Source organism: Anabrus simplex, chromosome 5 (assembly GCF_040414725.1).
Source record: "Anabrus simplex isolate iqAnaSimp1 chromosome 5, ASM4041472v1, whole genome shotgun sequence".
NCBI classification, from domain to species: Eukaryota; Metazoa; Arthropoda; class Insecta; order Orthoptera; family Tettigoniidae; genus Anabrus; species Anabrus simplex.
In genome coordinates this window covers 94999061-95014209 of record NC_090269.1, presented here as the reverse complement: position 1 = coordinate 95014209, position 15149 = coordinate 94999061, and the positions used below count along the sequence as shown (strand labels likewise).

The 15149-nt window shown below is 40.3% G+C and overlaps 1 protein-coding gene across 9 annotated transcripts in view; it reads left to right on the top strand.

The window, feature by feature from the left end:
* The window catches only part of Mrtf (Myocardin-related transcription factor), an 814655-nt gene that overhangs the window by 742048 nt on the left and 57458 nt on the right, over window positions 1-15149 (top strand). For all 9 annotated transcript variants that reach the window (XM_067147011.2, XM_068227571.1, XM_067147015.2 and 6 more), the window contains one exon: window positions 11876-11941. In XM_067147011.2, the coding sequence (XP_067003112.2) occupies window positions 11876-11941 (66 nt within the window). The remainder of the gene's footprint in view (window positions 1-11875; window positions 11942-15149) is intronic.

The window sequence follows — 15149 nt, the reverse complement described above, 5'->3', positions numbered from 1 at the left end:
CAGGGTAGACTGACGTCACTGAGGTATGCTCATGATGTGAAATGCGCCGCTGTGCTGCGCACGTAGCGAACGATAAATGGGACACGGCGTTGGCGAATGGCCCACTTCGTACCGTGATTTCTCAGCCGACAGTCATTGTAGAACGTGTTGTCGTGTGCCACAGGACACGTGTATAGCTAAGAATGCCAGGCCGCCGTCAACGGAGGCATTTCCAGCAGACAGACGACTTTACGAGGGGTATGGTGATCGGGCTGAGAAGGGCAGGTTGGTCGCTTCGTCAAATCGCAGCCGATACCCATAGGGATGTGTCCACGGTGCAGCGCCTGTGGCGAAGATGGTTGGCGCAGGGACATGTGGCACGTGCGAGGGGTCCAGGCGCAGCCCCAGTGACATCAGCACGCGAGGGTCGGCGCATCCGCCGCCAAGCGGTGGCAGCCCCGCACGCCACGTCAACCGCCATTCTTCAGCATGTGCAAGACACCCTGGCTGTTCCAATATCGACCAGAACAATTTCCCGTCGATTGGTTGAAGGAGGCCTGCACTCCCGGCGTCTGCTCAGAAGACTACCATTGACTCCACAGCATAGACGTGCACGCCTGGCATGGTGCCGGGCTAGAGCGACTTGGATGAGGGAATGGCGGAACGTCGTGTTCTCCGATGAGTCACGCTTCTGTTCTGTCAGTGATAGTCACCGCAGACGAGTGTGGCGTCGGCGTGGAGAAAGGTCAAATCCGGCAGTAACTGTGGAGCGCCCTACCGCTAGACAACGCGGCATCATGGTTTGGGGCGCTATTGCGTATGATTCCACGTCACCTCTAGTGCGTATTCAAGGCACGTTGAATGCCCACCGCTACGTGCAGCATGTGCTGCGGCCGGTGGCACTCCCGTACCTTCAGGGGCTGCCCAATGCTCTGTTTCAGCAGGATAATGCCCGCCCACACACTGCTCGCATCTCCCAACAGGCTCTACGAGGTTTACAGATACTTCCGTGGCCAGCGTACTCTCCGGATCTCTCACCAATCGAACACGTGTGGGTTCTCATTGGACGCCGTTTGCAAACTCTGCCCCAGCCTCGTACGGACGACCAACTGTGGCAAATGGTTGACAGAGAATGGAGAACCATCCCTCAGGACACCATTCGCACTCTTATTGACTCTGTACCTCGACGTGTTTCTGCATGCATCGCCGCTCGCGGTGGTCCTACATCCTACTGAGTCGATGCTGTGCGCATTGTGTAACCTGCATATCGGTTTGAAATAAACATCAATTATTCGTCCGTGCCGTCTCTGTTTTTTCCCCAACTTTCATCCCTTTCGAACCACTCCTTCTTGGTGTTGCATTTGCTCTGCCAGTCAGTGTATATGCAACCTGATATATGGTAATGTTATAATTTTCTTACATTTAAATGACCGGGCGAGTTGGCCGTGCGGTTAGGGTCGCGCAGATGTGAGCTTGCATCCGGGAGATAGTGGGTTCGAACCCCACTGTCGGCAGCCCTGAAGATGGTTTTCCGTGGTTTCCCATTTTCACACCAGGCAAATGCTGGGGCTGTACCTTAATTAAGACCACGACCGCTTCCTTACCATTCCTAGGCTTTTGCTGTCCCATCGTCGCCATAAGACCTGTCTGTGTCGGTGCGACGTAAAGCAAATAGAACAAAATTAAATGTAGGCTAACTTAACAGTCATCACATACTTATTCAAGACAATGACTATACTATTTTACGCCACATGTATTATAATATAAATGTTATGATAGGCCTAGCTACCAACGCAGAATTTCTAACCTCTTCAATAATAGTGACTTGTAGGCCTATACCACGTATAACTCTAAATTTTGAAGTCTTACGACAGGTAGTCAGGCTCTGAATATAACGAATACTGATAGGCCTATATACATACAGCATAAGCAAAATAAATAACATCTTAAAATATTGACCTAGTCTATTCTTTATTGAAATAATAATATCACTCTCCTTCATCTATCAGCTGATTGAGTACTTGGCTAAAACATGGCGGCTGGACTGGCCTTGGCCACACTGTACATATAGAGTCACTGTAGTTGGATACAGGTATAATCGCTTGCAGTGGCGGGACCACAAACTACCATGCTAAAATGGCTGTACTCACACTTTCGTCTTATATTCGTCATGGCGGTCATCCACGATATCCGCTGTCTGTCCTAAGAGGGGGATCCCCAAATGGTTTCAACTTCGGAGCGTAGACCCCTAGCTGACTCTGGTATTGCTTTCACTTACTTGTACCAGCCTCCTCATTTTCCTACCCGACCTACCTTGTTTATTTTCCGAGACTGACGATTTTAGGTTTGCGAGGCCTAGGGAGTCATTTTGACGCCTTTCGTGGTCCTTCCTTTTCTTTTGCCTACTCTATAGTTTTATTTTTCGAAGGGTCGGATATATTCGATTTTTCCCTCTCATTAGTGTATTTCCTCTTAAAACAATAAACACCACCATCTTGTTTAGTTCCAAACTTCTTATTATTAAATAATTTAAAACTCAATCTGAACATCGTTGCCTTGGTCTCACTCTACACCTCTTACCGTCCATGGCTGAGTCCATTAGGTCTATTCCCCTTGGTAACCTATCCTCCTCCATTCGCCTCATCTGACTCCACCACAGAAACCGGTTTATACAACCTTCATTCATCGATTTTATTCCTAACTTAGCCTTTATCTCCTCATTTCGAGAACTCTCCTGCCGTGGTTCCCACCACAATAAAATAAAATCCTTAATAATAAAATAAGTTGATGTCGATAAAATAACAGTGAAAATCCACAGCCTGTTTCCAGTTATTCGACCGGGTCAGGAATGGAATGAATGAAGCCCCCATCTAGCGGCGAGGATAGGAAATGTGCCGCCTGCGGAAGCCTGTCGCACTCCTGTGGGGCAATGATAAATGACTGACAGATAAATGTTAAGGGAGAGTGTTGCTGGGATGAAAGATGACAGGGAAAACCAGAGTACCCGGAGAAAAACTTGTCCCGCCTCCGCTTTGTCCAGCACAAATCTCGCATGGAGTGACCGGGATTTGAACCACGGAATCCAGCGGTGAGAGGCCGACGCGCTGCCGCCTGAGCCACGGAGGCTTCTGATAAAATAACAGTACTACTGATAATTAAGTTGAGATAAAACTGTATATATTTGATCGAATATGTCAGTGGTCTGTCATGGAGTAGTATCAAGGCATGTAACTCCATGGTCACACAGTTATAGATAGGTGATTTCGTCTAGTCAAGAGGTACCTTACGCACATTCTATGCTAATCATATTACTTTAGGAAGCTATTTTACCTCTGTTTTGCTCTGTATTTCACCATTTCAGATATAATGTCATCTGTTTCTGCTGCTTTATGGTAATGAAATTTGTTTACCATCCTTTCCACTTCCTCGAGCATAGCTAAATAGGTAGGTAGGTAGGTAGGTAGGTAGGTAGGTAGGTAGGTAGGTAGATAAATATATATATAGATAGATAGATAGATAGATAGATATGTGGGGATCTCGCTATAACATTACGACAGTGGTTCAGTTTTGGCTATCAGAAGACCTGTGCGGCCCTTGTTATTGATATAGTTTTACTTGCTTATTGTGTTCCACGCATGATTTATTGTGTTATCCCTCTTTTGCACTTGGTCTCGGCAATGATTTGCACTTGACTTTGACACATCCCCCTCCCCCCGAACGGACTTAATGACGTTGTTTTCGTGCACTGCTGATAAACTATTAATCTCGAGCCTAAGTCTAATAATACAGAGATACTGTTTTCAAAATAAAATTAGAACTACCAATGGAGATGAAGCGGATTTTGATAGCTTGCTTATGGCTTCATGGTTAATGTGAGAAAGATGAGAAAAAGTAGCCCATTTCAGATTAGCTTTGAAATAACGAAAAAACCGGTATAACATTTACATTTTGATCTCAGAGATACAGTAGGTTGTGGGCTGCTGGTGCAGACTGATGAAACGCAGTATTCTCTAAAAAAAATCACTTTAGGATTTTACTTTTACTTCTCGTCGCCTGTCACTATTGAGTGCATACGTTCCTTTGTGAAATTGTGTGCCCTATTCAGTTCATGTATTCAGCTAAAGCTTTTGGAGGTTATAGTAACACATTCGACATGCCCAAAATATAAAACTTCGAAACCGAATTTGATACGGGAGTGGTTTGGGGAAGACGCCAATGTCACCGCTGATAGAAAAGCAATATTTTGTCAATCCCGTCGTAAACAAGTAAGTAAATCGCAATTACTACGTTTACATAGGGATTGAAATCAATTTGGGTACACTTACCGTGCTGAATATGATCCCCGTTTATCTGTAGTATTGAGTATCGTATTGAATCCGGCTAGCAAGATCGACGTAAATAAACGATACAGAGGTACAGTATACCGACAGTCCTATTTTAATGTAACATTAAACACTCTATTCTGAAAATGAGATTTTGTCTGCATGAACACGCTGTACACACCTATTTTACTGAATGTGAATATATAAAAATATTTAGGTTTTTAATATTTCTGTGTCGTTAAAATAGGCGTTAAAATACTACGTAGTAAGCGTGAACTGCCGGATTCCTGTCCAGAGTTCAGAATGAGGATCGAGCAAGCCCTCAATGTTGCGACACTGAGCATGAGAAAGCCTTTATGAAGCCGGGACGGCCGAGTGTTACTGCTCGCGTCCAGTCTCTGAAGAACACTCGAAATGATTAGGTTGAAAATACTGTAGTGTGATTTATAAATGTCACTAAACCTAAGCTCTGCGCAATGACTCCGACATAGCCGCCGCACGTTTTTTCGCCCCAGTCGTGCAACTTAAGAATAAATGATCTGCTTTTGTACGTAGATCATTCCGTCCATGCACAGGAGGCGGACGTGGATTTGCGGCTGCTGATAGCAGTGAGGTTGGTCAACAAGGAAGGGGCCCGGCGCTTTCCGTTTGGTTGCTGAGATGTGTTAGAGGTATCATCGTTGATAGTGTTTCCAAACAATTTGATATCAGAGCGGGATCGCTGAGTGCGTTTAGACGGTGGTTAGGACCTCGCCTTGGATGGGTGTTCTGTTCGTTGACCACGTTCTCACGAAGGCACCCGTTGGGTCCACCAGGGAGAAAGGCCAGATCATCAACTACGTTCATTGCATGAACAAAATATATATACGTAGATCAAGTCAAATCTTGTGTCAAGAAAGACGGTCAAGCCAAGTGCATGAAGTTTCAGTGTACCAGTTTGATCAAACTCGCAGAATTGAAAGAGATATGTGTATAAGAAAGTATGGTGAAGTCTTACGTGTCACAAGCGTATCTAAGGGTAATTAGAAAACCAAGACATATTTTAAATACGTTTCCTAATACATTGGCAGTTCGACAAGTGTGTTCGTCCACCGCTGTGAGAATGTGAATTTACGACACCATCCTGATTTTTACCACGTGCAAATAAAGACGTGTTTCAAAATGTACTGCGGAAATCAGCCTCCAGGCAAGTTTATTTCCAGAATGTGAACACAGTGCATTTATTGTGTGTTCATGGTGTGAGGAACAGCTGTATTTTCAACACTGCTTTGTGACAGTCTATTATCATGATCTGGAGTGAACGTACAATACACTCCTTCGAAGTTGTTTATTTGTTTTATTATCTGATCCACATTTATAGTATGCAGAGGTCTGCAAGCCAAGGCATCAGTTATGTTACAACTAACAGTAAGGTATATAAAAACGCGTCCCTTTTGCATAATTATAATTTAAATATACACAAAATAAAAACATCATAAATTTACATACTCATTTTTGTAAACATTTTTTAAAATTTTCGTTCTTTTATTTTTGTTACAAACCCAAAGAGGAAGAGTATAAATACAGTTGTAAATGTATAATATTGTATAAAAATGAATTAAAATTGTCCTCTGGAAAAAATGTATCGAGATAACTATTCAGAAATGTACGTTCTCTCTATTAGCCAGGCCTTCGAATGGTGAATTTCGTACAACCATGTTTACTTTAGCATAGGTTACGAAATCTACCATTTCTCAAACATGCTCGTCTTGACTATTTCTTTAATATGTGAAAGTTTCATCACGGTCCTAAGCGAGAACTTCATGCACTTTCATGTGAGAGGGAAAACTAATGTTAAAATGTTGATAATCGACCTGTGTCTTGACGTGTAGTGAGTTAGAAGCTTGTTCCGGACGGGAAATGTTGTTCGTTGTATGTGACTGGTGCTCCATATGACAGAACAGAGGGCTGGGACCCGGCGGCGGGCTTCCGGCCGAGTGTGTACGCGTCTTGGATACTGATCACCTGTGTCCATCCACCCGCACTCTGTCAGTGCACATTGTTGACAGTAGTGTAGTCTGCGACGTGAACTCACATGGGAGAAATCACCACCATCAACAACTCGCACAATTTTGTTAATGGAATAACGTCTTCACCGAGTTCAGACATAGTGAATAGTTAGCGCTGAAAAGTGCTGTAATATGCTAAGTATTAGGAAGAAGAAGACCAGTGCTCTTGTGATTTAGTCGTCTCGGCGTGACATTTCGATTACTATTTCTTCATCGAAAATTCATGAAATTGTACTCTTGTGTGGTGTAGGAGTGCGAAATGTTTTTCGTTTACATTACTCGGCTAATTTTGTGCCGCGAAAGGAGTGCTGTATTCAAGACTTCACAAGTCCAGATTCGTCTTTTACCTTAACAGAAAGAATTGACCGTAAACGTTATACAGTTATGTCATCTTCAGCTATCTACAGTTTAACTTCATGTGCCGATTGCAACAAACACTTGGATTTTAGTCGAACAACATAGGTAAGTACCTGTATCACTGATCTTTAATCATTTTCATTCTATGTCTGTCATCAGTCGGGGCCAGATTCAGGAGTAGGTTGACTAGGCTTTAACCTTGGGGCCTCCACCACAAAATAGTAAATAAAAAATGAAAATATTCACGAGTAAAGCATGTTTAAAGTTAACAATCTTGAATATACGTATTATTAACTACTACATTTCGTTTTCTCATCCTAATAGAACAGAATAAGAAATGCGAGAAAATCTACTTAAATCAGTATGTGTTTATCTCAGGTACCACTGATCTGCATTTAGGGTTATCTCTTAGGTGCCAGATTCCCCATCAGTTGTTTACCTAGTCCTTTTTAAAATGATTTCAAAGACGTTGGAAATTTATCGAACATCTCCCTTGGTAAATTATTGCCATCCTTAATTCATCTTCCTATAAACGAACATTTGCTCCATTTTTCCTCTTGAACTACAACTGTGTCTTCATATTATGATCTTTCCTACTTTTGAAAACTCCATTCAAGCCGATTCATGTATTATTGTCATTCCAAGCCATGCCTCCGCTGGCAGCTCGTACCGTACGGTACCACTTAGTCGAGCAGCACGTCTCCTTACTCCTAAGCCTCCCCAGTCAAAGATTTGCAACATTTTCGTAACACCACTGTTTTGTTGGAAATTATCTTTACCAGTTCTGGAAAGGGTGAGGTGCCATATACCGGAACCATACTCTAATTGGGGTCTCATACGCCCCTCTTTCACATTCTTATTACAACCCCTAAATACCCTCGTAACCACATGAACAATACAGTTAATGTGATTACCCCAAATAAGACCTTTCCTTATATTATCACCTAGGTACTTAGTGATACCCATGAGATACTTCCACTCCATCAACACTGTAAAACCCAGAGGACTTAATTTTCCTCTTTATGAAACTTACAGCATGCCTTTTCACCCCGTTTAACATCATGCCATTGCCTGCTGTTCATTTCAAAACATTATCCAGATCTTTTCGCAGTAGCCCACAATCCTGTATACTTTATATAACATAATCCTCAGAAAGCGTTACCTGTGATTCCGTTTCTTTACTCGTATGCCATTTATATGTACAAGAAAACATTAAGGTCTAATAATACTGCCTTGTGGACCCCCTCTGTATCATTACAGGCTCATATAATGCTAATTCTCTGAGTTCTATTTTCTAGAAATTCAACCACTTATTCAATCACTCGGTTGCTTAGTCCAATAGCCGTCATTTTCGTCAGTAGTCTCTTATGGTTTATCCTATCCAAGCTTTGCATATGTCAAACAGGGATGCTGTTCATTTGACCTCCTGAATTAAAAATATTTATTAAAAAATCTTGCTGGAATCGTCAAGTTGAGCCTCACCCTGGAATAACGTACTATACATCTGAACTGTCTTATATCAAACCACTTAGTCATTTCACAAACGTGTGAAATATCAGAAATAATGCAAATCTCATTACTTATATGCAACTCGTCTTAAGTTCCGCGTTATATTCATAACGAAGTTTCTATCAAAAACACTTGTAATAAATGATCTTTCCCTCGTTGTAGTAATAACGAATTATTATTCCTTCGGTATCATAATTGAACAGTCTTTGCTAGTTTTTTGCTAGTTGCTTTACGTCGCACCGACACAGATAGGTCTTACGGCGACGATGGGACAGGAAGGGGCTAGGAGTGGGAAGGAAGCGGCCGTGGCCTTAATTAAGGTACAGCCCCAGCATTTGCCTGGTGTGAAAATGGGAAACCACGGAAAACCATCTTCAGGGTTGCCGACAGTGGGGTTCGAACCCACTATCTCCCGAATACTGGATACTGGCCACACTTAAGAGACTGCAGCTGTCGAGCTCGGTCATTCAAGTCTTAGTGTTTTAGTGCTCACATTTCAAACAAGTCGCCTTCGGTTTTTTTAGTATTGCGGTTTACTTGTTACAGACTGAATGTGATTAGCGGCCAAACACTTTTAAGCCATTTGAGTACAACGAAAGAATAGGATATTTCGTACAGAAGACTCGGCCAGAATGGGAGTGATGGAGGGTTCCACACTCTGAATCCAACTGTGCCTGTCATGTTACAAAACAAAATTCCACAGCAAAACTTTGAGAAAGTGGACACTTTTACAACCGGTGAAATATGACTTGGTTTCGTTCTTGAATTCAATGAGTGACAGGGAGATTTTACTAAAATTATTGCCCCAGAAATGACCTATAAATTACAAATGAGATTTTAGCGGTAGTAGAATCTCGATTTCTTGGGATAAACAGTGGAACTGAGCGAATTGGCCGGCGGTTAGGGTCGCGTAGCTGTAAGCTTGCGTTCGGGAGATGGTGGGTTCGATTCCCACAGTTTACAGCCCTGAAGATGGTTTTCCGTGGTTTCACCATTTTCACGCCAGGCTAATGCTGGGGCTGTACCTTAATGCCACAATTGCTTCCTTCCCTCTCCTAGCTCTTTCCTATCCCATCGTCGCCAGAAGACCTATCTGTGTGTCTGTGTGGCTTAAAGCAACTTGTAAACCAAATCTCTTATATCGCACATATCTATACAGAAAAACTAGTCATCGATGTGAGTAGGTGTGGTATTCCCAGCTTATGGCATAACCTTGTTTATGAAAGAAGGATATGCCACCAGCAAGAAATAAACTTGATTATGGTTGCCACCTGTCCTGTATTACACGAAGTGTCCCATATTTCAGGCAAAAATGACCCTTACTATCTGTTTTTGTCCCTTATTCTTCAGTAACAAAATTTAAGAAAGTGATTCAAAAAGGGAGAAAATTAGAGGAAACTTTCATGCAATTTTATGATGAAACTGTAAAATCTCTCTCCAGTCCTATAATTTCTCTAGAGACAACGTTGCTGCAAAGCTAGAAATATTCAGTTTAAAGAAAAACATTAATTTTTCTTGCCTGGAAGTTGCAGTCAAATGCTACTTAAGCGAGGAGATTGATATGGAAGAGTTCTATGAAGGGTTCTGCACTTTTGGAGACGTCCTTTTGGACGGTCTGGAAAATAGTGAAGATGTGTCACAGAAGTTGTTAAAAGTGTTAACAAAGTATTATGAAGTGCATAAACTCTTATGGAAATAGTGCTCTGTGTTCCTGGTTCACATGCATTTATTGAATGTGTATTCTGCATGAAGGTAAACAAGTGGACAGATGTGAGAGATATATGCTCACTGTCCCTATAAAGAGTGAAATTCTGATTAAAATAAACACCAAAATGTGTCATCAAGAATTTCATACTATGATAACATCTGATGCTGGTGTTTTAAAAATGTATACATCTGGAACAAATGAGGTAATTTAATCTTCTCAATCAGCACTGTTCGTTATTTCTATAACAAGTCCCTTATTTTGTTTGGCAAAAGGTGGCAACCAACAAGGCATCACATTTTACAGTTCCTTCATTGCAATGAAAAAAATTCTTCATTCTTCCATTGCCCAGTTTAATCCATCTATTGTAAATCATGTATTTACTGTTCATGTTTTAATATTTTGCTGCTCTGGGCAGTGGCATGGTCAGCCCTGGTCTGGAGAAGGTTATTTGGATCTAAGTTGGAAAGTTTGAAGACTTTTCATTATCTGTCTAATTTTATGTCATCGGGCAAGTCTGTGTGTTTTTTCTCTTTCTTGTTCAGCCTGTCTGCCAATACTATTTTCTATAAAACACTAACAGATACAGAAGTGGAAGAGTTAAGAGAGAAATTGAAATCATACTATGATAAGCAGATGAAACAGCAATCCTTTTTGAGAGTATTTATTGTTTATAGCTGTTTGCAGACTAACTGAATGGCACTAATGAAAAAATGGACATTAATAGAAATTCTAATAGAACTAATGATTTTTAGCATGATAAGAACAAGACTGCTGCCGATACTTTCAATTGAGTAAGGAAGAGAACACCACAATGTAGACAGATGGCTTTGCAGTGTTGGGCAGAATTAAAAATAAGTGTCCAGATGTGCTGCTCCAGAATGCCATCAACACCATGTCAAACTAATGAATGTGAAAATCCCTACTGTTCAAGAGTGCAGAAAAAAAAAAAAGTTTGATTATGCCCTTTTGAGCAGTCTCTCTGTTAAATTAACTTTGGTTCTCCTTGACTTATATTTTAGGTGATATAGATGTTGATTCCTATAGGGAATCTGAAATATTTGTCCTGATTGAGAAAATTTGTATGTATGTTGGGTATTCAGCCCGAAGGCTGGTTTGGTCCTCTGCAGCTCCGCCAACAGCTGTCATAAATAGCCTAGGCATCACTGAAGAGGCGTACTAGGGAAATGAGGAGTGAGCTAGTTTCCCGTTGCTTTCCTCACCGAGCCAGCAGTTGCTATTACATATCAGTCTGCCAAGCCCACTGAAATGTGTGCACCAACTGACCCTATGAGCTATATTTTCACACCATTCATAACAGGGACTGGCTGCATAAGCAATGGTATTACTAGCATCACTCATACCTCAGTCACTTTCATATTGTCAAAGCCAAGGATGAGACTGAGACAGATCAATGAAAGTAACAAATTTGATATAGCCCATACCAGAAGACATAGTGCACTGTAAACACTACATCTTGCCAGCAAAGGCATTGAGAAAATCTATAATACCAATATCGTTGGTCGGTTATTGGACATTATAGATTTTCCAGCTAACTCATTCCTGGTTGCCAGCGTTTTGCCCCAGTGTGCTAAGTTGGGTTCATCAGTTGGTAAATAGCACACCTACCAAGACACATGGCTAGTGCATACCGTGGAGACCACTGCATAGGCCGGTGGTTGCAAGCAGCCTCCTGTACAGTGTTCTTTATGTATGACTGAGCTATACTAATGTATAAGTTTCATGATATTTTATGATATTGATCAAAATAATTACACACTGAAGAAGCCTTTAAACAATGTGTAACATTTGTACTTGAGTAAATTAATTAGTATTGATTGGCTTCAAGAATATTTACTTTTATTTTAGATTAATTAACCAGTACAATTGTGACTCACTGTTTCTATAATGTTGAGTATGCCAAGTAATCACAGTAGTTGATGTTTGTCTTGCAGCACTGAAGGTGAAGCTGATGCTGAGGCGGCCCATCAACCAGCTAGTGGCTCAAGGAATCATGCCGCGTAAGTTATATGCTCTTCTTAGCTCACAGTATGTAAGTTTAGTCCTTAAAAAGCATACAGTATATGGCAGCCGTATCGGTAAGAACGCAAGTGACACAGTTAGACTAGCAGGTAAGCTAGGTGGGTAAGCTGGGGGTGGGAGATAAAAGTATAGAATAATCTATACATACTAGGTAGGTAATGAGTCCAGTCATTCTTTCCACTTGCAGCGAGGTGCTAACATGAAACTGCAGTTGTAAGAAACCTTGACAGAAAGTTTTTTTTTTTTGCTAGGGGCTTTACGTCGCACCGACACAGATAGGTCTTATGGCGACGAGACAGAAAGTTTAAATACACTGTTAGTCTGTAACGTCATTCATGCATTCACTGTGTGTATTTCACTTCAATGAGTTACATAGCAAGTAAATAAAATGAATATGTAGATCTAATGACTGCCAGAAATAAACTAATAAATAAACCCATTACAAACACCAAATACATTCATAAAACTAAACAATTTAAATATAAAATAGATTAATTAAAGTATAAAATAGATTAACAATAACTAAACATTGATCCTTCATGGAAGTAATGTGAATTTTATTTATGTTAAAGTGACTACCAGCCCCTCTCCATGCAGAATTCGATTTTCATGACAATTTTTCCAAGGTCTCCATGTGGGATCGTTAGATAAACTTGGGCAGCAATACAGTTTTTAGTTTTGTAGAGTAGTAAAATGATGATGATATTCACCACAATCAGTCCTCTCTTTGTTTATGGGAGGAATGCGATATTCTCAAGAACACGATTTTTTAACTTGGAACAGTTTTTTGAAGCCAGTTTTCCTAATAAAATAACTTCATCTTTGTCACATTAATCCAAGGAAAAATTTGTCTGCAGTGCACAGCCAGACTGCATAGTGTCTAATAGCACCACTGTGTTCACTATGTTCTTACCCTAAGTAAGGTTAATCATTAATGTCAACTTAACTATCACTAAACATTACTAAAACAATCTCAATGCAAGTAGCAGCAATGGAGATTCTCTTTTCTGATTATATCATTAAAAAAAGTCTTATTGCATCCAGGAGATAGTGGGTTTGAATCCCACTGTCGGCTACCTTCCAACTCCTAGGTCTTTCCTATCCCATCGTTGCCATAAGACTTATCTGTGTTGGTGCGACGTAAAGCCACTAGCAAAAAAAAAAAAAAAAAAAAAATCTTCAGATTTAGAATACCATCATGATCATGAAGCCAAATATTGAACAATGAGCTCCTGTCAGGTTAGGTTAATCACGGAAGTTCAGTTTTGTCTGATTCACATTATGTCAGAAACTTAGCATAGAAACAAGGTTAAAATTCTTTACGGTACGAGCCTAGTACCTCTTGTTATGATTGCTGCTTCGCATTGGTTTATATCTTCTTTTTTCAATTCCTTGTACATGTTAATGATTGTGTCCAAAAGTGAGCTTTGTAGACTGGATTGCATTGCTTTCCATTTTGGAGTTCTTGCAGATTTTTCTTATTTCTTGGACATCACAATCAAAATCTAAATATGAAGTAGATGAAGCGGATTTTTCTTGTTTCTTGGACATCATAATCAAAATCTAAATATGAAGTGGATGAAGTAATAACACCACTGGTATGAACTTGCTTCCTACACGTTATTAAGCATATTACTCAGGCACCCCACTATTCTATTTCACCTGGTATTATCCTAATATATTTACAGTCCTAAAGAAAAATAAAATATTAATCAATTTCACTGCAGTATGTACTGATAGTGCCTTTTTACAATACAATAGTATGAACATTCAGTTAACAGTTCATCTGCCAGTCAGTATTATTTATCCATAAGGGCAGGTCAAATGAAAACAGAACAGCAGTCACAGAATGAAATCAGCAGGATTAATTTCAGAAGTTATCTCCAAAGATACACAAGCACTTGTCCCACTGTTTCACTAAGCAGTGAATATCCTCCTCATAGAACACCTTTGGTTGAGGTTTGAACCAGTTGCAACCACTGTCCATGATTTCATTATCTGACTATAAGCACCAACCGTTCAATGTATTTTTCAATGGACCAAAGATATGAAAGTCAAATGGTGATAGATCAGGGCTACCGAACCAGTTGGCGATATGGTTTTGGATATGTAGCTGTGAGCCTGCATGCGAGAGAGGGTCGATTCGATGTTGCCGGCTTTGAAAATGGTTTTCTGTGGTACCTTAATTAAGGCTATGGTTGCTTCTCTCCCAGTCCTAGCCGTCCTATCCCATCATTGCTGTAAGACCTGTTTGTATCAGTGCAACGTAAAACAAGTAGTAGGTCAGGGCTAATAAGTAACTTTGAAGTTTTCAGTCATTGAGAACTAGCACTAATAAATAAAACTGGAAAATACCCGAAGAAGAAAATATTTAATTAATAACAGAATTAAGGTATAATCTAGTTACATTATAATTATCCATACATGTTTTACTAAGAGCTTTTTCACTGTGATTGTTTAGATTAACGTATAATAATAATAATAATAATAATAATAATAATAATAATAATAATAATAATAATAATAATTTTATTTAGCATATGACTAATGATACAGCATGCAAATACAAATAAATAATGGAAAGGAACAAACAAGTGTCAAATCTAGTCATATATAGGAAAGATAGAAATGTGAATAGGAACACATAATAGAGTAAACATAATAAGAGATGATTTGGGAAGAGGAAGCAGTAGAAAGAGGAGATGAGGACAAACATGAAAACATAAAAGAACAAGGACAATCTCCACATCTTCATACATTGCTGTCTTCATGTAGAAGGGACCCTTCTCATCAGTTACAGTTTTTATACTTCCATTTCTGCTCTCCTGTGTGGCAGTAGATTACATGTTTGATATTCCCTGCTTGTCATATGAGGTGACTGAAAGGAGACCTGAGGGCACCCAACTTGGGAGCTTGAGTTCCCTAGCTGAGTCTAGCATTGCTTCCACTTGTGTCATGCTCCTCGCTTTCATCTTTTCTGTCTGACCTCCCTTTGTCAATGCTTGTTCTCCTCTGATTCCAAAAGTATTACATTTTCAAGACCTAGGGAATCTTTCATTTTCATGCCCTTCACGGCCCTTCCCTTTCTTTTGTCAATATTCTTAATTCTTTGAAGGATCGAATCTCTTCTGGATTTCTGCTGATTTGATTCAAGAGAAGATGGTTACCAAGTTGTCCTGTTTTCCC